This window comes from Pavona decussata, unplaced genomic scaffold (assembly GCF_977016875.1).
Source record: "Pavona decussata unplaced genomic scaffold, jaPavDecu1.1 SCAFFOLD_76, whole genome shotgun sequence".
In the NCBI taxonomy this organism is placed as follows: Eukaryota; Metazoa; Cnidaria; class Anthozoa; order Scleractinia; family Agariciidae; genus Pavona; species Pavona decussata.
The window spans coordinates 775,574-800,587 of NW_028145494.1; the positions used below are offsets into that span (position 1 = coordinate 775,574).

General features: G+C 39.2%; 2 protein-coding genes and 2 non-coding genes across 7 annotated transcripts; 3 read left to right on the forward strand and 1 right to left on the reverse strand.

The window, feature by feature from the left end:
- Positions 1 to 1,538: 1,538 nt before the first annotated feature.
- LOC146476502 (caspase-3-like) lies at positions 1,539 to 4,475 on the reverse strand. The gene is made up of 2 exons (XM_085114379.1): positions 4,193 to 4,475; positions 1,539 to 2,526 (listed from the first exon to the last, which is right to left on the reverse strand). The coding sequence occupies exons 1-2, from the start codon at positions 4,473 to 4,475 to the stop codon at positions 1,931 to 1,933; spliced, it is 879 nt and encodes a 292-aa protein (XP_084970505.1). The 3' UTR covers positions 1,539 to 1,930.
- LOC146476503 (uncharacterized) lies at positions 4,391 to 21,999 on the forward strand. 4 transcript variants are annotated; one of them, XM_085114374.1, is made up of 7 exons: positions 4,391 to 4,524; positions 12,307 to 12,414; positions 13,253 to 13,343; positions 14,412 to 14,587; positions 17,683 to 18,280; positions 18,890 to 20,301; positions 20,564 to 21,999. In XM_085114374.1, the coding sequence occupies exons 2-7, from the start codon at positions 12,382 to 12,384 to the stop codon at positions 20,954 to 20,956; spliced, it is 2,703 nt and encodes a 900-aa protein (XP_084970500.1). In that variant the 5' UTR covers positions 4,391 to 4,524; positions 12,307 to 12,381; the 3' UTR covers positions 20,957 to 21,999. The 4 variants fall into 4 exon arrangements, with proteins under 4 accessions (XP_084970500.1, XP_084970501.1, XP_084970499.1 ...); XM_085114375.1 differs by lacking the exon at positions 4,391 to 4,524 and adding an exon at positions 5,881 to 6,079; XM_085114373.1 differs by lacking the exon at positions 4,391 to 4,524 and adding an exon at positions 7,249 to 8,179 and having other exon boundaries at positions 20,573 to 21,999.
- On the forward strand, positions 14,771 to 14,844 carry Trnan-guu (transfer RNA asparagine (anticodon GUU)). The gene has a single exon. It is a non-coding gene; the product is annotated as a tRNA-Asn (tRNA).
- On the forward strand, positions 15,787 to 15,859 carry Trnar-acg (transfer RNA arginine (anticodon ACG)). The gene has a single exon. It is a non-coding gene; the product is annotated as a tRNA-Arg (tRNA).
- Positions 22,000 to 25,014: the final 3,015 nt, after the last annotated feature.

Genomic DNA, 25,014 nt, shown 5'->3' on the forward strand with positions numbered 1-25,014 from the left:
GTGAGTTATCTGTCTGAAAAAGAAATAAACCGTTTTGTTCAACATCAAATGTTGTTCGCAACAAGAGTGCAACATATAATTCGCTTGTCCGCTTCAGCTAAACGCCAATTCTCAGACGTTCCCTGGTCGAGACGAGGCATCGGCAACAAAGACAACGTGGACAGTTCATTGTATGCTAAGCAATCGTCCAATAAAGGATTTTAAATAAACCATGTGTCATTAACAATTAATTTTTAGTCGAAGCTTCTAAAATTTTGACTTTTAAGACCCCCCTCCCCCCTAGGAATTTCTGATGACCTTCCATGGGGTGGGTGTGAAATTTTCGGGAACTGCACAATTGCCCTTTGCGATAAATATGGACCTGAATCTCTCTTACTAGCAGCTCTAATTACCTTGAGAAAACAAAAAGCTTAGGATTCTGGAAGCTGTGGTCAAATGATACCATAATGGCATTGTCCTATTGGCCAGGCGTAGTCAATCGATAGAAATCGATATCGGAAATCAATCGATACCATCGATATCAATCCGTGATTGATATCGATTGATAACGGTAATCGATAACAATCGAACTCCCAGAAAAAATTTATTATCGACTTTTATCGATTGAGATAATGGATAATAATCGATAACAATTACTAATTCCAGGGAGTCTCTGGAGAAGTATTCGTTTCAAAGATGGCGTTACTATTTAGTAAAGAATACGAGACCCGCGTTCAAATGGTAAAACATTTTATTATTTCAGCAGGTAGTTCTTGGTTTGGGGTTTTAAAATATTTTAACTTGGCCATTCATCCCAGCGCTGTCGATTGCATCTTGCATCTCCTTTATGGCGCTCTCCAAGCACTTCCAAACAATAATATATCACAATTCGCGAGTCGAGCCTTTATTTTATGACGACGAAAAACACAGAAAATTACTTCTTCTTTTACATCTGTTCTTCCTAATCAATATTTAGGGAGCAAAAGTGATTACTTCTGTGCTACTGGATTATTTTTTATTTCTTGCTTGCTCTGCCATTTCGCTTCTTTCTTATTGTAATTAACTGAAATTATAAAAAGACTGATTTTGTTGTTTATTTTGCTTCATATTTATGGCGTTGCTATAGCGAGACAAGAGGGTTGCACACCGCTACTTTGGTCGCAACTTCCTCTTCTTCTTTGAACCGCGCTGAAGCTTAACATCGATAAAAATACCAAATTATTTCTGTTATTGTTCTTGTTCTTTTAGTATCAGCTTGTTGATATTTGCATTGCATATATATCCACGATTGAATGACTCAATAAAACCATAAAAAAAATCGTGTCAATCTTTAACTTGTAGAGATTGACAAAAATAGTTTCCAATAAAAATCGATAACAATCGATAAATCAATCCTTATCGATTTCCATCGGAGATCGATATCAATCGAACTCACAACTTTTTTTCTTTATCGATTCCTATCGAGTGGTATCGGAAATCGATATCAATCGAAGATTGATATCGATTGCTATTGACTGTTATCGATTATCGGTTTATCGATTGACTACACCTGGTATTGGTGTACCTTGGGTTAAATATTTTGATAATTTATTTGAGTAGCCAACAAAATGAGATTCTGGTGCCTTCCCCTTTAACCCCTAATATCAAAGAACAAATTCTCCTATCTTGTCCTCATACTTTTCTTATAAAAAGTACTGGGGAATAGTCATTTTTTTTTAAATATCCAGGAAATTCACCTTAGTTGATCATTTCCTTAATTCTCGTGACCTCAGGGGTTGAATAAGCATTGATTTTAAAAAGGAGAAATTTGATCTTGATTACTCCTAGGGCTTAAAGGGTTAAGGAGGTGCTTTTAGATTTCTTATGATTATCTGCATCACTTCTGTATGAACGTCCTTCCTGAGTTTGAAGGATGACTACTTGAAGAAGTACAGTTGTTTTCTGAGTATTTCTAAATTGTAGCAGCATCTGCAGCTAATCCTTGCTCAAAATAGTTAGCAAAGTACACCTTCTTTGTGAGCATGGAGAGTTGACATGAAATCTGCTTGCACCCACCAGGCATCGTGTACACCTTGCACATAGAATTGTTGACTCTGGTCAGCATTGTCATCAAATCTTCTTTGTGAGAGTATTTCTGGAAAACCTGCACCAAACAGGAAATAAACCAGGAGCCCAGCATCTTTCCATGAGCCGCTGCATCCGTCTTTTTGGCTGTGTATCGTCGATATGATACATACCCCCTTGTGGTAGCATATGCAATTAAAAAATCTGCTTCTGATGGCAATTTCACGGGCATCTCTTCTATATCATCACCAGCATCTGGGTAAACATGGCCTGGCCCTCTGTTGACTACATAACCATCATCGTCAACATCACCCCTGCAGGCCTGAAGGAAAAACAGCTTAGGTTTTGTTGCCAGTTGGGGGCACATGCCACCTTGAAATTTGGCTGTTATGTCGTCGACTGATACTGTTTGGCTGTCTGATGCCAAGATACCCTCTTCATTTCCATGGCTCATTATAATGCAGATGAAACTGTCGTTATCAACTACAAAAGCAAACCAAATGGACAAGCATTTTTTAAAATTTTAAAATGATACCGCATTGAACTATTTAAGGCAGATATAAATTATAAATTATATTATTATGGGGGAGGGGGTAGGGAGAGAAGGACTCCCCCCATCCCATCCTCCACCTTCCCTTCATTATCAAATGCAAAATTAGAAAAACTTTTGAATGCAGAGGTCCACACAATGCAGGAATTAAACTTGCTGCTAATTTTGCTGGATCTCTGTTGTGAAAGATCTCGTGTCAGGCGTCACTTGAACGTGAAAGTACAAAACTGAATGCAAGGCTGGCATTACGGCAAAGGGCAGATTTATTAGTGGCCAATATTTCCACTAATAGAATTAGTCTTCCTCAGGGCCAGAGCTATACTGAAGGAAAATATAGTAACGGCTCCTTAAATTAAAGTTTGAAAAATACATGGAAAAAATGATTGGCTAATACATGACATGAAGACAGCGTAATTGTAAATCTGAGATAACAAAAATATAGAAGTGTATAATCAAGGTTCAGCGTTCGTTTTTTCTGTTAATGCCTTCTGGAGATAAAGTTTTCCCTCCCCGATCTATAAATTAGAAAAGCTTCGCGTGCCGGCGGGAGGCATTGATGGTGGGTTGTAGTTCGAGAGGGATGAGTCGCATGTCCGCAGAAGAGTGACCTGGTAAGTTGAAGTGTGTAGGGACTGGTGCTGTAGAGTCGGCGTGACGTGGGTTTAAGGAAGGCTTGTCTGTGTTCTGTGAACCTTTCACGGATCGTGCGTTTGGTTTCCCCTACATACTGTTTTTTACATTTTTTACATTCAATCATACATGTAAGGTTAGTAAAATTACAGGTTATATGTTGTTTTATTTGTCTTGTTTCGCCGGTGTTGCTAAAAGTGTACGAAGTTCTTGCATTGTCAATGTAAGAGCAAGTGAGACATCCATGAGTGGAGTTGCAGCGGAAAGTGCCAGTGGTGAACATAATCATGATAAAGATAAATCCAACTCCCCAGTCCCCTTCACGATCACTTATAACCCAGCACTACCTAATATTCAAGAAATACGTCACAGGAAACAACCTATTCTCAACTCCACAGATCGCCTTCAAAAAATATTCAAAGATAAACCATTCATCGCTTACCGTCGTTCACCAAACCTTCGCGACCTTTTGGTTCGAGCAAAATTAGACTCATACAGTATGAAATGTTACAGAGGGTTTTTTTACGTTCTTCTACATTTGATGCTTGATTTGTCATTTCTACTCAGTTAATTAACTTTATCTGGACGTCCTGTGATTTGTGAATTTAAAACCAATTTTGTGTTATTTTTTCAAAGTTTGGGGGAGTAGAGGGCCCTTTTAGGCTATGTTCCGGATAGCTTTTGTGTCTAATAATTTTTCTCCACAAAAAACTCGCCCTCTCTAATAAATTCTGCCAAAATGAGGGCTGTTACTGTTTTTGGCCGTGGTGGAAGTATTCGGGTGTATTTGTAACAGGAGGTGTGAAGTGATGAGGGACTTTTGGCAACCTCGTTCCCAGGGAAGAAGAGAGACCCTGGGAACGAGGTTGGACTTTTGGGTTGAAAATTAACTAATGGGCTTTTTGAGGGGAATTACGGTTTTTATGGGGTAGTTCGTAAAAAAGAGACGTTAGAACATATCCAACCTACCAAGTGATGCCATCAATCGAGTTTCCTCCAACACTTCCAACATCTTCTTTTTCGGCAAATCGAAACGCTCCACAACAGTTTTAAATCCAGCTTCTTTGACAAACGTTCTCAAGTTGTCTCGATCGTGACTTGCACCATTTCTCGGCCGTGGGTCGATGTTAAAGGGAAAGTTGACATTGTTTATGACTAAAACGTACGGATTCTTTATTCCATCGTATGCTTCAACTACTGACAGATGCCTTTGTCTGGCTAGACCACGAAGAATGTTTCGATTTACGTCCATAGTAGGTTGAGCCGGAGCTGATGAGGGAGTATTCACTGGAGTATTTGAGGTATCCTAATGTAAAGAAATCTGAAAAATAAGACAATCAAATATAATGAAATAATTGTCCGTTGATTCGTAATATTTCTCTTTCACTTTCTAAGGAAACAAACATAAAAATTATCATCCGTGCTTCGAACTATTCTTGGATGTTGCAAAAAGAACAGAAATATTCAACATATTCTCCTCACGCATATCGCCGGAAGAGCGTTTCAGATAACTGAATGGCGGACACTTTTTAAAATACACCCGTTTTATCTTCATAGGTGAACGCACGTGACCGACGGCTTCGAAACCAGTTATTTTCAGTTTCTGAGACATAATGTTGTTTCCATCTCACAAACTGGCACGTTTTCGTAAATAAAGATTATCACGAGTGAGTAAATAGAATAACTTGCGAGGGACAACTTAACACAAAAGTTTCTTAGGTGACGTTCGATTCAGGGGTTTAACTGTTGTATTCAGAGGTTTAACTTGCTTCCTTTCACCGCTTTCGTAAACTGAGTAATAGATCTTTAAAATTTGGGTGGAACGTTGGTAATTGTAATCTTTAAGTACTTAGTACCGGTTTAAGTGACTCATGTGGAAGTGGACTTTCGAAAGAGGTTCAGAAGTAGTACAACTTTTACTTTGGGGTTTGATGTAACGATCTTTCGACTTTTAACTGTTGTAGTCTATGGGTGCTTCCTTATCAAGGGTGGTCCTCCACGCAAGTGCTGCATTTTGAACCCTTTCACAGTAAAAGAATCCTTGTGGATTCATATTCATTTCCTCTTGGGTTAGTTTGGGGAAACTGATTGTACTGATCGGGCACCACATCTGTCAATTCTCAACCGTACACTTGTAAAATATTCAGTTCTGACTTATGAGGGCGTCGGTGCAGTTTCCTCGTTACCTGTTTTAATTTTTGTCCGAGTTCAAAAGTATCATGATGAAATCGAAGAAAGCTTGGAAGCACCGATCAAAATAAAGTAGCCAGAAGACATGAAGACATGATAATGTATGCAGACAGGAACAAAACAGGATTGACCTTAATATTTGTTTAAATCCACTCATGACCTCAAGTGTGATGGAATGTTTGGAGCTATGTATCCAATCAAGATTATGTTGACATTTCGTTGGGGTGGTTCTTTCCCAGAATTATATCTGTTTTACGTTAGCGGCAAGCTTCTTATCACGGAGTTGAATGTATTATCTTCTTAGTACGAGCACGTTCTACGTGGATAAATAAATTACTTACTTACTTTAAATAGAGGAGACCTCACATGTACACTCTTTATGGCGTCATAAATAATTCACCAAAATTGTTCAAAGAGCCTCTGTACTGCAGACTTTAGTTATAATCAAATGACGCGCAAGTTCGGTTACACTGCAGACAAATATTGCAGAAATGTTACCGGCAAGTAGAATTTGGAGCAGAACTGTTCAATTGTAATACGGTTCAATGGCTTAATGGTAATCAGAGACTGATTCGCGAACTGTTATGGAAACCTAAAAGCTGGGAACCGGATATTTACCTTTTTATGGAAGCTTGAGTGCGTCAGCGATCAAAGACAAAGTCAAAGGTATAACCTCATAGAGTTTCATAAATCTGTTCCGGTGTATCGCGGCTGGCCGTTATATATTTTACTCCTGCGCACGGAATCGTTTCTTTAATTTTGCTTTCCGTTCACAGCCAGTCCAGGCCAGGCCAGCCTTAAAAATTTCATTTTCTACTATCTGATACCTCCCAACCAATCTACGCTGAAATAAAAGATTCTCTTACGTTATTCTTGCAAAAAAATAAAAAAACAATTAAAAAAACTGTCAAAATTCGTGCGCGTGCTCGCGCGCACCTCTCGCGCGTGGCCCCCGGACCCCAAATGAAGGACCAAGCACTCGATAAGCAATCTTTTGTGTGAGTTCCATCATTGTATGACAGCAGGAGCATAGTTAAGCACAACGCAAAACTGAAGCAGTCATCCTGTATAAATGTCTTCTTTTATTATGATATTACCATTAACTGTGCGAAAGTGTTAAGAAGGTGCTAAGCATGAGGTCAAATTATTAAATTACCCTTGGTTTGTCACGGGATCCCAGGTCAGTTCTCTGCTGGACTGCTGATAACAAAGACCTACCAGACTGCATGTACTGACAGTAAAGATTCTTCCTATGGGGAGGGTAAAGAAGTGTATTAAATTGCAGTGATAAAACCCCAGAGAAAACAAAGAGATCAATAAAGCGAAAGAGTTTTTAAGTGGCACTTCCGGTAGGGGGCTCTTGTGACTGCCGTCGATATAGCGTGAAATCGAACGAAATTCAATATATAAGAGTTTGACCCGAGCTAGGTAAACGAGGGTTTAATATTATACTGTGCTTTGGCAAACGTCACGTTTTTTCAGAACTGTTTATTAAACACTAATAATCATATTTGTATATGAGTTAAACTGCGCTCAGATAGCGGAACAACAAACAAACATATACTAAAGCCAAGAACAAAGCCAGCACCCCGGGGAAAACATTTAAAGAACGAAATTTTGCGCTGCGTGAGTTATCTGTCTGAAAAAGAAATAAACCGTTTTGTTCAACATCAAATGTTGTGCGCATCAAGAGTGCAACATATATTCTGCTTGTCCGCTTCAGCTAAATCCCAATTCTCAGACGTTCCACGGCCGAAACGAGGCACCGGCAACAAAGACAACGTGGACAGTTCATTATATGCCAAGCGATCGCCAATAAAGGATTTTAAATAAACCATGTGTCATTAACAATTGATTTTTATGTCGAAGCGTGTGATCACAAGTGCAGGCGCGACAACAATCGTAATCCTGTAAACAAAGCGGACGAACGCTGCAGTAGTGCAGTTTGTATATGTTATGAATGTTTTATCGACATCCACTTTTACATATTCAAGCCGCGCGCGCTCCTAAATTCGTTTCCATAGATCGCAGTCAAGCGTCGATGGGTTGGTTGAAAAATCGTTCATCGCTATGCAGCCGTTGTTGAGTTATCGTTCTCCTGGCGAATAATATGCCAAGCCAATAGGAGCCGGCCAATCGAGAAAAACGTTTACGAATAATATTTCGGTTATTAAGAAGCACAGCTTTATTGGAAACATGGCGGAGCGGAGCAGAGATCGATCGGGAGGCCCAGACAAATGTATGGCGGCAATGAAAGAGGATCTTACGGCGTGGATGTCGAGTATCTTGAGTCTGGTGATTACGGTAGAGACGCTGTTAGAAGATCTGGAAACGGGAGTGGTTGTGTGTAGACTTGCTAACGCGATTCAAAGCACGGGTGAAGATTTTCTTCAACATAACCCATCTATACCTCGAAACACTTTTCCACTGTGCGGGGTTACTTACAAAGAAAGGACAGCCTTTCGCGGCTCGTTCATTGCAAGAGACAATGTAGCGAATTTTATTCGGTGGTGTCGTGAACTTGGAGTATCGGATGTTATTATGTTTGAAACGGAAGATCTTGTTCTTCATAAGAACGAGAAGTCTGTTATTTTAACTCTGATGGAGGTGGCTCGTATCAGCGTAAAATTCGGCTTAGAGCCGCCAGATTTGGTCAGAATGGAGAATGAAATCGACCAAGAAATTGAACACCACGCGGACGAGATCATGGAAGAGCCGATGATTCGGTTAAAAAAGAAACATAAATCTCACAGCCTCGATGATTTGGTGAGTACGTGCCCTGAAAGGTGTCTTAAACTTGAAAATAATAAAATGTCAATAGATTATGGCGCTTTTATTGAATGATTCAAGTGAAAGTACACAGCGAGGGATACGGCACAGCAAGGAGCGCGTGAATTGTAATGAACGGTCATGATTCGAGCCGAGAGTTATCTATACAAAATATACTACACTACCATTATTCAAATTAGGCAGTCTGACAGTTCCATTTTTATCACAAAAAGTTTTCATTATAATCGCATTGTACTTTGTTAGCTCAACTTGTTTGCATTACAAAACCAGTAACTTTGCTCGCTGTTCGTAAAGAGCTTAGATTTGCGATTACTAAAAAAAATTATTGATCACTAAAACCAGGCGAAAATATTAGTCGGCGAGCCGTAAACTCCTTGCCGTGACCCTGCAAATTCTATCCTCTTTACCTTTGCTCTATATTAAAATTATGTTTTCGTTTGTGACCACAAGACTATCTCGTGTTTCACGAATCGATGATCTGAAAAATAAGGTAACAGAAAGGATAAAGAGAGTAATCAAGCGAATCAAAAGAAATTTCCTTTATATACACCAAGCGACTGAAGAAACCAAAATTATTATCATTCATGTAGAAAGCATAGACCCTATTTTAATTCCGAAAGGATTTGTTTCACGAAAATTGCATTATATTTATCATAAGATTACAGAGTAAATTTCTATAATGATTTAAAAATTATTTTTTGCTTGAAAAAAAAATTCTCCACAACCGAGAATTCCTGGACTGAAATGAGAAGTGCTTCTGTATTTTATGTATTAAAATATTAAAATTGAAACAGGTCGCTGTTTGTACAGCCGCACGTGTTTTTTCCCTCAGAGTATAATTATTATTACGCCGAAAGGCGGTGCAATTTTTTGTTTGAGTTCTGAAAAGAATATTTTAAATATTGGTTCTTTTTAAACGAGAGGTTTATTGCGTATTAAACTGAACGAACGTGCTCACTTAGAAGTCGATCAACCATTACTGAAGCAGGAAAATTTCCTGTCCTCGGCGAATCATTTGAATTTACCAGAGAAAACTAGCAATGTACATGTATAGTGGACCGAGAAACAGAGATTATCAAACAGATAAACATACCATTGATGGTCTCACCAATATTCACCCATAAGTAGTTACTACTGCTTTTAATATCTTAATTGAAAATGTGAGTAAGTGTCTGAGGTTCGATTAATAATTTTTCGGTAAGAAAGCTGGATGCGATGTTTCCTGTTTGCCGTTGCAATGCCGAAAAAATCACTATCTTTACTTAGTTGTACTCTATAAAACTTAACGATCCAATTTCTATTCTTTGCTACATTTGTAAAGAATAAGAATTGACCAAGACTATAGTGCTTCACTTCACGCGATGTGATCAATGTGTTTCCATATGTAAATTTCTGCACTAATTTCTTTTAATTTCAATGCAAACTCGCGAAAGTTCGGAAGCATGAATATTGTTTTTATTTCACCGAGGGAAAATTCAGGAAAATGCTAAAAACCTGTGTTTTCAATTTCGTGTTTTGATGTTCTTATTCACAAGTTAAGTCAACAAAATTGTTGGTTTTTAATTAGTTCTTAGCAGTACTATACACTAAATTCACGATGTATAGAATGATGATTTGGAGTAATTATTGCTCATTGCATGGCACAATATTCTTTTGGAGGGTAATTTAAAATGTGAGCCGTGCACTTTGTTAAAACACCCTCGAGGAAAACTGGAATCGCAAACCGCAGGATTCTGAAAAACCGAAATATGGCGATGTCGAAATCATGCGTCCGTCATGTTACTAATTTTGTAATCCCTTTTCAATTCGTTTATGTTAATCCTTTAATCCGTCTTAGTTTTAACCCAAAAATTAATTTTATTGTCTGTTTTTTCCCCTCAAAATTCGAACAGTAATTATGGATAACTTAAATTCGTCTCGAATTTTAGAAATTCATGAACAAATCCTTTTGTTGGAAAATGCGACAATCTCTATCTTTAAAAAAAAAAGAATAATAATAATAAGTGCTTTCAGTTGAATAATACTCACACTCACTTTACCAAAAAACCTGGTGTCTCAATTTGTTTACGATTTCCTTTCATATTTTGTTTATCATGAACGTTTTCATACTTCGATTAACAAGTCGTCGAAAAAAGGTTGACAATTCAAAAATGTTTACAGTTGTTGGTATAAGGTGTAGGTCATAAAACGTTTTCATACTTCAATGCTTTCATGGCAAGCAAAAGATGCTAATTAAATTTTGATGCAAAAAACAGCAAACAAACTTCTTCACTGATTCTTGGTCAGATTGCTTATGACTTGTTTATAGCAAACGTGTTCATACATCAGCCTTTATGCTCAAGATGGGAAATAAATTGATTTGGTAGAAAAGGAAAAGGGGGGATAAAATCGGTCACAATTGCTAATAGACCCTAGTGGATTGCTCTCACCCTCGTTAATGTTTTCAAAATTACCTTGAACGATGACGCAAACAAGAAGATGATTATTAATTGGTGTTAAAACACCTCGAAAACAGATGGGACGTGCAGCTCGTAAAATGTTTATTTCGGTTAAAATCCCCGAATATTTCGTTGCAAAATCGCACGTGAAATATTGTTCATCTCCGGATGGATTCCTGTCCATCGAGCTCGTTGTTGCGTGCAATTTTCAAGACCCGAGCTGGACGAACAACAAAAGAAATAAAGAGAATTAAAAAGAGAGTTTTCAAACTACCAGCGATGCTGAAGTTTTTACTTCCAAGCATTTTAGTGCAGCGATGAGCTACCGTACGAAACAAGCATTCATAGGTTTTTCGTAATAATTCTAGTAATATCTTGTTAACAACATCTCATTATTTAAATAAGGCCAAAATATTGGCAAAATTCCGCCTAAAGGTACCAGTTTTTGTTGAGTCTTATAATGTTAGTTTGGAACACTGGCAAGGATGTTCTGGATCTTACTGTTGCTGGAAGAAGTATAAAGTGATTTCGAACGAAATTGGTTGCCTCGTTACGCGACCAACCAAAGCCCCTGTATAGCTTTATCCGAATGGTTTGTTTGTTTTGGGTTTGAAATGAAATTGCACGCATCAGTTGATATCAGAATGTTTAGCGTTGGCGGATTAACTGGCACATAAGCAAATATAGATAATCAGCGTTACAGGATCGTTTCGAGATGACCTTAAATTAGGCGATAAGAGGTTTAAGTTGTTTTTCGGTCGGGTTCACTTGTATTGTAACTGCCTGACTGTCCATCTATTTTTATTTTAATGAAAGACTAAAATTCTTCAAACGATTCACGCTCTTTTTAGCTTGGGCTTTTTGCGCCAGGCTGGGGCTTGTACCTTCAGGAGCAATGAAACTTGGGGGATAAATAGAATATCCAAACTGTTTTCTTTGCGGTCCGCCGCAGAATGGGACGGTGACTTTGCACAGCTCCCATCTTCAATCTAAACTTTCAGAAGACAGTCCAAACTGACCAAAAAAAAAAAATAATTAAAACCGATAAAGAAAATGGTATAAAAATGTCAACGTTACGATAATGAATATCGAAAAACATGGCTGACACCGCGGGAAACATCAAGTTACGTGAGCAATCACAAATGTTTTAATACCAAATTTCTGCCAGATAAATTTTAGGCAAAGTCAGAAGTTTTACTGATATTTGTTGCAATATTTGAAAAAAATAAGAATTTTGTGCATCCTCCGTTAAGACGCGCGCCGAATTTGCTGCCAAAGTAGAAGCCGTTTAACTTCTGCAAAGTTGTGCGCAACAATGGATTCATCACCCGATTTAGTGGTTTGTTAACACACTGTAAGCTGGACCTTCAGTTTACACACGCTTCATTCGTGATATCAGAAGTCTGACTAAATTAGGGAGCATTGTAGTGGAAATATTAGTCTTCCAGTATGGCCAAACCGCTGGGAAAGGTAAATTTCGGAGGCAAAATTTGAGTCTGTGAACAACCAAATGATCTTCATGTTGTCTACTCATTTAGTAACCTTTTTTTACGAGACTTGGAAACATTTCCTTAGGTAAAACATTTTCCTTTTTAGTTTTAATGATGCGCTTATATTAGCATGCAGGTTTCAATCAGGAATGACTGGTTTTTGTTGTATTTACAGGTTTTTCAGGTATGGGATCAATGCACATGCCCAGTGCGGTTTCCAGTCCTCCGCGTTGCGGAAGGGAAATACCGAATGGGAGAGAACAAGTCTCTGATATTTGTCAGGGTAAGGAATTTTTCTTCGGTTCCTTTTGATTGGCTAAAATTGGCAGGCAACATAAGAATCTTAGGGATTTCAAGTGACTGTCAAAACAAGAAGACTCTAGGTAAATATCGGTAATATCCCTCTAGTGCAGGGGAACTCTGTGGCGCAAGTAAGCTATGGCTTTCTTTAAAGATGGTTGATTGAGAAATAGCCTGTGCACAGCCGCCCCTTCCCCTCAGGCGGGCGGGGCGGCTGTGCACAGGCTATTGAGAAAGAGACCCTAAGAGACCTATCACAGAGTCGCAGTAAACTGAAAAACATTCTATTCGTTTCCATTTTGAAACGTGTCGATTCGTTGCCTTGTTTATATATTTGGTCAAAGTTATCATTAGAGGAAAGCGGGGGATGTCTTTCTGAACTGCAAATTCTGTTTTCGTTGTGTGAAATCAGAAATTAGTACTGCTTATTTGCTCTTCGGATACCTGATCTGCTAAGTAGCCGTTTTGTTTTATATTCATCAGTGTTAATTGGGATATGGGTGTAGAAGCTTTCTGTTTCCGCGTACGTTTGTTTTCAAAAGTACTCTAAGAGTATCAGTGCGTTAGTTTCTAAAGAAACTGTGGTGCTGCGTCGGTGGCGAGAAGAAACGAATGTTTAGTTTATAACAGAGTTGATAACTAAAGGAAAATTGGCGACCGTAAAGAGATTCGAGTGCTGACGTTTCGAGCGTTAGCACTTCGTTAGTGCGGATCTAACAGAGTTGATACTAAATTAAAGGTAAATTGGCCACCGTAAAGAGATTTCGTTTATCGAAGGGCTCATAGTGAAGGCTTATTGTCTTGAGGTTTCCTCTTACTAGGTCATGCGCAAACACGTGATGGTAAGAGTTGGTGGAGGATGGGACACACTGGAGAGATATTTTGACAAACATGATCCATGTAAGATGCCTGGTGAGTGAAGGACATAATTAGCTAACATTAGTAAAAGGAGCGATGATGCGCTTTTTTGTTTTTACTCAAGAACAAGTCTTCTGGGTCTCTCTTCTTACTTTCTTTTAATTTGTCCGGATGAGAGAGGGTCGTTATTCAACATTGTCTATGCCCACGATAGACGATTGTCGTTGGGTTTTAGGAGTCTAACTTGTTGTGCGCGATAAGCGTATCTAATTTACACAAAACAATTCGTATTCTAGGCTTGTTATCAGCATTCTGCACGCAAGAAAATTGTACCTTCTAAATAAACCCTTGAGGAAGATAAACAAGGAAAACAGTGAAGCAAATGTCTTTTATTTCTAGTTTGAGGCCAAAAAAGAGTTGTACATAACGAGTAACCCACAGGCGGGCTGAGCTAACCATCTGACAACACTAGCATGAACTTAGCAAAAATCTAAAACTGAATGCAAGACCGGCACTACGGCAAAGGGCAGATTTATTAGTGGCCAATATTTCGACTAATAGAATTAGTCTTCCTCAGGGCCAGAGCTATACTGAAGGAAAATATAGTAACGGCTCCTTAAATTAAAGTTTGAAAAAATACATGGAAAAAAATGATGGCTAATACATGACATGAAGACAGCGTACTTGTATTTATGAGTTAACAAAAATATAAAGGACATAGCATTCAGTTTTGTATTTTCACGTTCAAGTGACGCTTGGCACGAGGTCTTTCACAAGAGAGATCCGGCAAAATTACCAGCAAAATTACCTGCGTTGTGTGGACCTCTGCATTCAAACGTTTTTCTATGAACTTAACGTGATGAGTGCGGTGAAGAAAATTTGTCACACAAAGTCTAATCGACATCACGCATTCGTGTTATAGGACTAACTGAGATAGTGTGGCTTGTCTCACGATAATGATTACAGAAGCTATGATATAAAAGACCGTGATTAGTCCCACGAGCATTTGCTAAACGAAACAGTGTAATGTATTTTGAGAAGATGTAACTGCTATCGAATCATGCTTAGTTCAACATCAGTTTTTTTTTCTACTTCAATTTTTTTGTCACCCTTAAACTTTAGAGAGGCAAAGAAGAAACTCGGTGAAGTCTCCGAGATCGCGCTGTGGAAGTGATGTGATTGGTCGATCTCCAAGCTCAATGAGTATTTCCAGTACCGACAGCCACGACTCGAGTGGTATACCTGTGACACACGGGCGTGCAGCATCCTGGTCCTCGCCCCAAACTTCCTCTTCACAGGTTTGTATCAAAAAATCTTTGCCCGATTTTTCTATAGTTTTAATATTTTCGTCGAAATAATATGTAAACTTGAGTTTCTGGTTTTCTTACGCTGCTCACACTAAGGTTTTTGGTTTGAAATCGAGGCCAAGCTTACTTGCAATTGGTTTAAATATTTAAAATTAAAGTGGACGTAGCATCCAAGTCTCCGTGGCGCAATCGGTTAGCGCGTTCGGCTGTTAACCGAAAGGTTGGTGGTTCAAGCCCACCCGGGGACGATTATTTTTCTTTTTTTTTTTCTTCCTCACTTTTTATTGAAACAGCAGCTGTGTTCTGGTAATTTTTTTTAATTTCATTTTTGTAATTTACGTTGGAAGACCATTTCTTACATTCTCCGTTCATTGAAGCAACAGTTCCGCTCAGTTTAACAGCTGTACTGTCGAATCACTTGCTTGAAGTTTGTTTAATTCGGATCAGCAAACGGAGTGGAGGATCTTCAAACCCACCTAGGAACAAGTCCTTTTCCTGTTTTTTATTTTTTTTTTTTCGAACAAGCAACATTTCCTGTATGGCGTCGCCTTTTAATTCATCCTTCGAATCTTTTTTTTAGCCAGTTAATTCGACCGCAGTCAGTAGTCAGTTCAGTTGTCGACTGAACGATTTTGATAAAGGTTTCAAACGATTCGGGTCGGGAGCAATCTAAGAGACTGATAAGTTGTAGCTAGTTCAATTCAGTGACGTGCGATAGGCGTTATTTTCTTTATACGTAGCGTTACGGAAGTATTTTCTTATGCGCGGCCTCACGCTGAATCGAACAAGATAACGCCACGTCACATCGCAGCATCACATCTTCAGCCGATTGCAATCGAACGTTAACTTTCTTTTAATCACCTTACAATCGTTGAGCACAATCGTTCGACAGTATTGAAGATGAGTTTTGATCAGGGTAGCGCTGAGTTGCTTCTTTAATATCGTAAACTCTGGCTCCACCAAACACGAGGTGAGTCGAGGCAAGGCGAATCACGCGATTTTATACAGTTTTATAGCTTCGACGTTTTCGAAAAGAGTAACGTTCGATTGGGTTTAGATACGTTGGGTTATCTTTATTAAGGTCTTTATTCTCGAAGCAATCGTAACGATGAATCTCCCGGCGAAAACGATTATCATAATTTATTTGTAGTGGTTTAAATATTAAAAGATAAACGTCACCTATCGTGCCAGGCCCTGTGGCCCAATGGATAAGGCATCTGACTACGAATCAGGGGATTCCAGGTTCGAGTCCTGGCAGGGTCGATTTTTGCTACTCTCCGCAATTTTATTTTCCTTTTTTTTTTCTTTCCATTATTAGTTGCAAAGTGATAAATTCATCAAGTTGTAGCAAATTTTATTTTTCAGTAAAAAAAAAAATAATAAATAAATAAATTTAATGTGAACGGAAGGGAACGGATCGCATTTTTTGCGCATTTTTAATTCCGGTTCAGGAATATTAACAAAATAGACAGGTACCGGTTACGAAAAGAACGCAATGCCTCCTATTCTCATTAAACCGAAAACCCTTCCTAAAAGAACACAATTCCTTTTATTCTGATTAAACTGTATTTATTCCGGAAACACTGAGAAACGTGTAATCCTATTCTGGAATACTCCCAAAAAACGCGTCCTTGATTTCCCAGTAAGCCTAAAAAATATATATATTTTTTCTTTTACAAGAATATTTTTTTATAAGAACGTTCAGGCCGAGATTAACCAAAATTTTAAGAGCACACTAAGAACACACCCAGGCTGAGAGTCAGTTAAGAATTTTTATTTTGCTCACTTTTTTGTGAGTAGTTTAAATGAAGGTATTAAAAAGAAATGTAAAACTGTAGTTGAAAAGGAAAATTAACTCAAATACTTAGGGACGTTTTTTTAACATTAACAATGTGGTTTTCTTATTGCATGATACACTGAAGAACAACTCAGTTTGTAGTCGAACTTAGTCCACACTGATTTATTGAAATACTATACCACACAACATTCAGAACTAAGAACGATTTCAGGCTCAAATCGCAAAAAAAATAAATAAATAAATAAATAATAATAATAATAATGATAACAATAATAATAATAATAATAATAATAATAATAATAATAATAATAATAATAATGCCGTTAAGCCTCAAAATTAGACGTTTTTATATATAAAAAAGTGTATATTTTAGCGATAATTCAACTTAGAGAATAGCTGTTTCCCTTCGCCACCTTTTTTCTCCGAGAATTCTGAGTTAAAGAATTGAATCTTTCAAAGCACCATCTATTTATAATTAAAAAAGCATCCCACCATGCCTGTTTATGAAATTGTAAAGTATTGCCTTTCCGAATAAAGCTACTGAGCAGTGCAGTACTCTCCTACGGTGCCATTTATTATGTTGCGCAAGGTCAGGTGGTTCTACCTTTTGAGTCTGTGGAGGAAATCCTAAAGTGTTGCCATTCAAACGAAAGCTATTGAGCAGTACTTTCAGGGGTGCTGTTTATTATGCTGCTTGTAACTTTTGAGTCTGTGGATGAATTCCTAAAGTGTGACCCTTCAAATTAAATCTACTGGGCAGAACTTATCAGTAATACTGCAGCTTATGATTGCTGTACAAGGTGGTTCTAAGTATGATGACTAAGGGGACAGCTTTTGAGCATTTGTTGTTGTTGTTGTTTTATTTGTTTGTGGTACTCTTTGTTATGCTGTATGTGTATGAGGTTGAATTCCTGAAGTGTGACCATTTAAGTATTTTTGCGCGGTTTGTGAAAATGCGGGAAAAGCAGCAGATTGAAGCAAGTGTTATTGAAAGCCCAAAAGAAAATTTGGGGTAACCGCGCATTCTTCATAGATAATTAAGCTACCATAATTCTAAAAGCTTTATTACATAACAAAGTATGTCATTTTTTTTTTCCAAATTGAAGCTTAATTATTAAACAAAAATACCTTTGAATTAGTAGGCACCGTCCTTAAGAAATGAGAGCCGAGTCTCGGACGCCGCACAACGTCTTCAAAACGAGGCAGTACGTTGCACTTCAAAAGTAGGACAAGGTTAAACAGCATTCTAATAAAGCGGTAGATGACTGATGCTATATCTCTGTTTTAGCTCAAGAGTCCACGAGATCCTGTGGCGCGAACGACGAGCACATCCCCCACACGAAGCCCTTCTCCATCCTCTCCGCGTCTGCAGCACCGGCAAAGGCGGGGCACAATGACACGTGATACGCCACCCAGAACCATCGACACACAGCACCGAGGAAGACTGTCAAGGAAGAGCAAAAGCATGCAAGAGTTGACCAGCGTCCCTGTAGACGTCCGAAGTCCTTCCTATTCAAAACCGACATCCTCGTCGACACGAAGGCAAAGTGTAACAGATGAGAGGTCTCCCAAAGGAGGTACATCTGTGTGTAATGGTGCTCAGGGTCAAGCTCGAAGGAAGAGCTTAGCAACAAGCCCTCGGAAATCGTCCATCGGGGGACCACAAGGGGAATCTCAAACTGGAAGGAACCGTTTAAGTTCAAGTGGACCCGTAGGCTCTCCTAGGGCAGGGCCCGCGCAGGTATCTCGGAGCGCCTCCTTCGGGTCCAGACCGCGGCCAATGGTACCTGTGATGGAGCCTCGCTCAAAAACTTCGGTGAGCTCTAAGCCAAGAGAGACTCAAAGAAGGGCGTCCTCTGCCGCACCAATGAGGAGTGAGTCAAAGGGTGAGTATAATTATCAAGCCGCTGTATTATATTTCGCAGTGGGGAATGCAGCCACGGGTCGAGTGGACATCCCAACGAACGTGGTACTCAGGGTACCTTTTTGAGGGTTTTGTAGACTATGCTTATTTTCCCATTTTCAATGTTACGTGAACTGTCTTTCGATGTGCCATGGCCTCAGTCTTAAATGTAAGCACAACTACTGAACTCGACTTTAGGCAATGAAGGAAGGTCTATTTAACCTTCAGAATGACGTGGGGGAACATCAAGAAGTCAATCCGAGATCGATAAATAACTTTTGAAATTTAACGCCTTGAAAACAAAATGGCCGAATTCTACTGGGCTTACAAAACAGGGTCAAATGGTTTCATCTTTTCTGAGAGCCGTGCAAAGTTACCGCATTAACATTTTATCGGCCATTTTAGATTAGTAGTTGTAGTTAATTTGTCGTTTCTTTTCTCAAAAACTGGAAGATTTTCCAGCTCGATGGTTAAAGCGGTCTTCAACTATCAAGTTCTTTGGTCGGTGCACGTTTGGCCGGGGACCACTTTTAGAGCTTCTAAACCTAAACGCAAATAAAACTGCGATTTGAATACTTTTCTTCATTTGCAGACGACATACGACGGCGGGAGACTACTGCCAGAAGAAGGTCCTCGTCAGCTGCGCCTGAGGCGAAGACGCGATTACCTGGTTCAACGAAGCCCACGCCGAGGCCAGCAGAAGAGAAACAAGAGCGCAATAGAAAACCCAGCGTGTCCAAGATACCTACCCCTCGACAAAAACAGGAACAACCGGTAACAAACAGGAAAATTTCAACAGGAGCTAAAGAGCCTGTACGCGCGCACAGGTCTTTGCCTTCCACCCCGAGAGAAAGGAAACCCTCCACGACACAGCAAAATGGTCAAAATTTCACCAGCAAAGCAAGAACAGCTCCTAAGAGTACCGTAGTTTTGGGCAAGACAGCAGGGCGTGGCACACTGACCTCTTCGCGCCGGGAAAATAAATCTGTACCTCAGAAGAAAGAACTAGCAGGTTCAAAACCAAGCAAAAGTGATATAGAGGAGAAAACGACCAGCGAAGTCAAGAAAACCGACGACAAAGACGAAAGAGAAAATGGAATAAATAGTGAAGAAAGGGAAGATATATTAAATGGAATGGACAGTGAGGATGGCCCGATTGTTATCTCTAATGGACAACCGACTGTTCCTTGCATTAACCTGAGTGACAATTTAGATCAAATGGACAATGATTCTCACATCTCCGAAATCTCATCCCCGGATGAAAAGTATTCCCCGAAGCACGCAATGAACGGTGGGAGAAAACTATCAGCGTGTTCCTTAGAAACAGATAGTGACTTTACCAGTGATCTACTGAGCGATTTTACAGACACTGACTACGATATTAAGAGTCATCGGTATTCTGGTCTGTCAGAAACTTCCAGTGATTTCTCATTCGGGACCAGTCCTGCTGGGAAGTTATTCCACTCGGTTGAAAACGAGCGAGATACCCCGGAGTCGAAAGCTGAGCCAGACGTCCAGGAGTTTGGAACCTCTCCAACGGTAAAAGATTGCCTGATGAATTTGAACTTGGAGGGATCTGTCACTCCAACAATGAAAAGACGCATTTTTGAGGCGAGTTCTCGAAGTTCCCCAAAGGAAGAATATCCAAGTTCAGTAAATGAGTCGGTGACACAGCCGACGGATAAGGCTATGTTCTTTGATGTCCAGCAGTACAACGACAAATCCCCGGATGAGGATGACGTCACTGTTGGCTCACCCCGGAAGTTGTCTCTTGTGCAGTCTCTTATCAGTAGCATCGAGAAAAGAAGCAGTAACAGCGGTGATGCACACAGAATGAGCAAGAATCCTGTATCCTTTACTCGGTCTGCTCCGGTCAGTGCCGGCAAATATAGCTTGGACGAATCTGCAGTTACTCCACAAACAACGTTGAGCAACCACGAAATTCTCTGTTCCAGGCTCCCTTCGAATGATGAGCAGATCCCTTCGAACGACGAGCAGAATAAGGTATATTTGAGTGGTGAAAGAGGTGTGTGTGTGTGTGGGGGGGGGGGGGGGGGGTGGCATAAGTGTTATTTTGGCCCGCATAACATCGAAGAAGCGCTCTACTGAAACTTGTTTCGATGTTCTACGGATTTTGTTGTGGCGAACACTGAAGACTAGATTGTAAATAATTTAAGCCAATTACAACACTTGCGTCCTCCACACTTTCCCGGCCTTCCTAAAATTTACTAATTTTTGTTGTTGTTGTTGTTGTTGTTGTTTTCAGAAATTGCAGGGGGATTTTACAGACAATGGCGCCAGAGGAACTGTTGAGTACGACCCCTCCTCTGAAGAAAGCGCAGCTCCACGTGGCCGCGCTGTGGTCTATGACATCAACAAGAACATCTCGAACCCGCAAGAGGTCAAACAGCCTCAGCGGATTCCCGGAGAAAAGCCATTCGAGAGTTCCGAGAACATAGATGAAGATATCAACACAAGAAAGCTGCCAAGAGACAAGACAAATCGAAGGGATAAAGAATTGGGTGTGTTTCCAAGACCTCAACGCCAGTTCACACTAGAAGAAATGATTCAAGATATGATGCCCTTGGAAGGAGAATGCAAGGAGTCTGGGGATCAGCGAGCGTTATCGCCCGAGCCTCGTTTTCAAGCTTGGTTATAGCCTTACGTAACCATGGCAACTAGATGAGTATTTACAAAAACCTTCAAAATCGACGGCGTGTTTTTTACTTCCAGAATCTCAACTTTGGTCATGTTCCATGTCACTTCAGACGTGTTCAGATTAAAATTCGAGCCCAGAAAATCTTGGAAAATCACTAACCACAAAAACATCAAGGAAGACACTTTGACAGGTGAATGGCACTTACAAAAGTGGACCGGAGTGAGGTAGATTTGATTCTTATTGGTAACTGGAATGCTATCGGACGTGACTGCAATGCGACGGATTAATTAGGCCTAACCCCTGCGTCTGTGGATGACACAGAGAAATACGACTGATGGAAATGTTCAAATCTATTCTGTGCATTCATGTAATGCTATTTGGCTTGCTTTATATATATGGAGCCTCAAGGAAAATTTCCTATTGCTTTTTTATAAATTGAGCCGCTTTTCTTTTTTTTAATTTTTAATTTATAAATATATAACATGATCAAGGTCACCCTTAGCAGCGCCAGCATTTAATTTGCAATTATACGACGGAAAATAATTGTTTTCAGCGTTGTTTAATAATTGCTGGTGACTTGTGAACGTCACCGTCTTGTACTGTCTTTACTGTTTGTACTGTCTTTAATGTTTATCGAACACTGTTTGGAGTTGGAGGGTTTAGTAATAATTTCACAACCATTAGGCATTTAAATTATGACATTTGTATATAGACAATTTCACACGTTGTCAGAGTATTAGGAATTGAATAATTTTTAAGCACGAAAAATGCAATTGAGTGGTACAATTTTAGCACCAACTGAAAAAGGTGCATAAGTTATTGTAATTTGTTCCAGAGCCGAGGACATCGGTATAAAACCATTAAGGATATATCCATGCTTTTGCTTGCCTTTCGCTGGACACGATGGCGCTATACATTTGTTATAATTACATGCATGCTGGTTAATATTAAAGTTTTAACATAAAATTTCCACTTTTCAAAGATAGGATTGCCATGCCATATGGTGCAATGTTAATTAAAGCGGCTTTGGTTACATCTCACAATTCTGACTGCTACCTCCGAGGCTAACAGTAGCGTGGTTTTCAATTGCTTGTTAAAAGTAACTCGCTTCTATTCTGTCTTTTTCCATTCCCAGGATCGAAGGAAATCAAGAACCTGAACAAATCGCGGTCGATTTCCTTAACTTTCTCGCGGTTAGCACAGATTTGATGTTGTTGCTTCGAGATTCGATCAGTTCCTTAAATAATTGCGTTCTTTGCGTTGAACTGTTAAAATTAATCGGCCAATGTAATAATATCGGATTCAGAGGCAATGGAAGGCACGTTTTTGTTCGCAACCAAATCTTTTAGTTGAGAGGCTAACAAGTCGATCCGGCTTAAATTAGAGTTTTGATATTTTGAACTTGTTTTTACCAAGGTTAGGAGACATATTTATTTATTATGAAAATACAATTATGTTTTGGGTGTGAAACGTTGAATCGTGTGGTTGCTTTCTATTTTTTGAACCTTTCTTTGTTGCTGATTAGTGTTCTTACTTTATTACTATTTTTTTTTTTTTTTGGTTTCTATTTTGGTATTCATGCGCATTCTGTAAAGATTATTATTATTATTATTATTATTATTATTATTATTATTATTATTATTATTATTATTATTATTATTATTATTATTATTATTATAGCTGATTCGTTCCATTATTTCACAAACCTGTGACACAAGATTAATAGGTCGGCATGCCCTTGAAAACTGTAATTATCTTCTTCGTCTTCTTCTTCTTCTTCTTCTTGTTATTATTATTATTATTATTATTATTATTACTATTATTATTATTATTATTATTATTATTCTCCTCAATCTGCCCGCCAATCGGATAGTATATTGCCTCTCCGCTTCTTTCGCCACGAACCAAAAAGTGTCCAAGTAAAGATGCTGGAGCAAGCACATTTTCACGTTTACTTCAAGCCTCTCACGCTGTCGTTTTCAGGGGAATCGTTATTACCCTCCTTCTTTCCCTAAAATCGACTGCGTGGAAGGTTGATTTATCTTTGGTTTCGTTTACCTTTAGTTTCAGGAAACACGTCATTTGTCCAAAAAAGGTTTCCGTAAAAATCCGTGACTCACGTACCGATGTTGCTCCAAACTGTAACCTTTAACAGTGACTTTACAAAAAGTCAAGCTCTAATTTTCTAACTAGTTTGTTTCCTAATGGACAAGAAAAGTGTAACAGTGGAAAAATAGATTAGCACAGTTGTTATAAAGACCGATATACCTTGGAAACAGTTTGATTTCGCTACGTGTTCATCACTTCTATGACGTCACATTATCTGTGTACGCTTGTAACGCGCATGTTTTGATTTTCGGCTCACTGTACTCAGAAGGAAAAATGGTGACATGTATCGGCAATTAAAGCCGACACGTACAGATTTCGCCACGTTACAACCGAAACGCTCGAACGTGTGCACGTGAGTCGTGGAGGACACCAAACCGCCCATCTTTCAAGGAAATTTGATACGGTTTCTTAAGATACCCACAGTAAAAAGATAAAATAAGACAAAATGTACCGGGAAATTCACTCAGTTTTTCTAAGTTATCATTTAAAGAGTGAGTTTTGATGGGATCTATTCGTTTTATTTGTAAGCCTGGACTTGTGATTAAGCCGAGGGTGTTTATCTGGGGAATGTAATTTTGACGAGTCCGGTAAGTGAACGTCTCGAAACATGACGTACAACACCAAGAACAATTCGTTTATAGCTTTCGGGGGTACTTATTAGCAAATGTCCTATTAACTGTCATTCTACGGGAAATACTTAATGACTTAAGGAAACTTTCCTGGATCATAAAAGAACCCCAAAGATGATCAAATATTTAAACGCACAAATATTACATCCATAACGGTTTGTTAAGACATAGACAAGCATGAGCGAACGATAAAAACAGAGGTTTTCGGTGTCATCATGACGCCATTGTCAAGGTAACTTGTGGACAAAATGTAAATTGTGACAAGTATTTAAAGCAGTGTGTTGGCGCTTAAATTAGCAATCGGACTATATTCGTGCGAAACTATTTACATAGTTTTATTTTCGCACTTTCTCTTATTTTAGTGCCAACATAGCGGTTTGGAAAAACTCGCATTCCCCGGCTATAAATTAATATTGTTGAGTCATTCTAAGTTGCATTTTATTTTTATTTTTTTTATCCGTGTCAGTTCTTCGTCACAATTCAAGGACTTATCTTGTTATTACGGATACAGAACAGATTGGGGTTTACAACCGTTATCACGTCAGTATAATTATGGCAGACTTGTTTAGGTACCGAAATGTATGGCTAAATCTCCCCCGGGCACAACCCCAGGAAAATCAGTCCTGCCCCTCTTACCCGGGGCTTGGGAATTTCTCTAAGCTGTCTTGAACGCCAAAGAGAAAAAAGTGGTGGGGGGGGGGGGGGGGGGCACAATCTCGAGAGGTGTGCCCAAAGGGGGGTGGTGATGGTGACAACTAGAATTGATGCATGTTACAGTCGAACCTGTATTCAGCGCCCATCTCGGGGAATGACTAAGTGTCCGCTTAATACAGTTGCACAGAATACACGTCAAACACAAACACAAAAGCGACATTTTATATAACATTTGATAACTTAGTGTACAGTTTATGTACAGAAGCGCTCACAAAATCACTCACTCGCTTAAAAAACTGTAGCGCGGTGCAATAAAATTGTATGGCAAAGGAGCACATGGTACAGAAACCGACTAATAAATCATTAACGCCAATATCCTGCTTAAATTGATAACAGTCAGTATTGAAGGTTGTTAGAAATTCAAGTGCCTGGCACGCTATTTGTTACCATATTTAAGTAGTTTTCTGTTATAGAATATAGAAACAGCTCGTCGGGACTTCGTAAAAGGTCATGAAAGGTGACCGCGACCGCTTAATAGAGGTGACCGTTTAACAGTAGAGGTCAAAATTACAGTAATTAAGGAACGTAATTTTCGGGACTTTGACAACTGACTGCTTATAATAATTAATAGAGGGTGACCGCTTAATACAGGTGGGACTGTATTTT

Excerpts from the sequence above, each read along its gene's own strand:
- LOC146476503 (XM_085114372.1), top strand. The coding sequence starts at position 7,610 with ATGGCGGAGCGGAGCAGAGATCGATCGGGAGGCCCAGACAAATGTATG. Across the intron at positions 8,180-12,306 it reads CTCACAGCCTCGATGATTTG|GTTTTTCAGGTATGGGATCA; the intron begins GTGAGTACGTGC and ends TTGTATTTACAG. Across the intron at positions 20,302-20,563 it reads CGAACGACGAGCAGAATAAG|AAATTGCAGGGGGATTTTAC; the intron begins GTATATTTGAGT and ends TGTTGTTTTCAG.
- LOC146476502 (XM_085114379.1), bottom strand. The coding sequence starts at position 4,475 with ATGGACGTAAATCGAAACATTCTTCGTGGTCTAGCCAGACAAAGGCAT. Across the intron at positions 2,527-4,192 it reads TCGATTGATGGCATCACTTG|TTGATAACGACAGTTTCATC; the intron begins GTAGGTTGGATA and ends TTGCTTTTGTAG.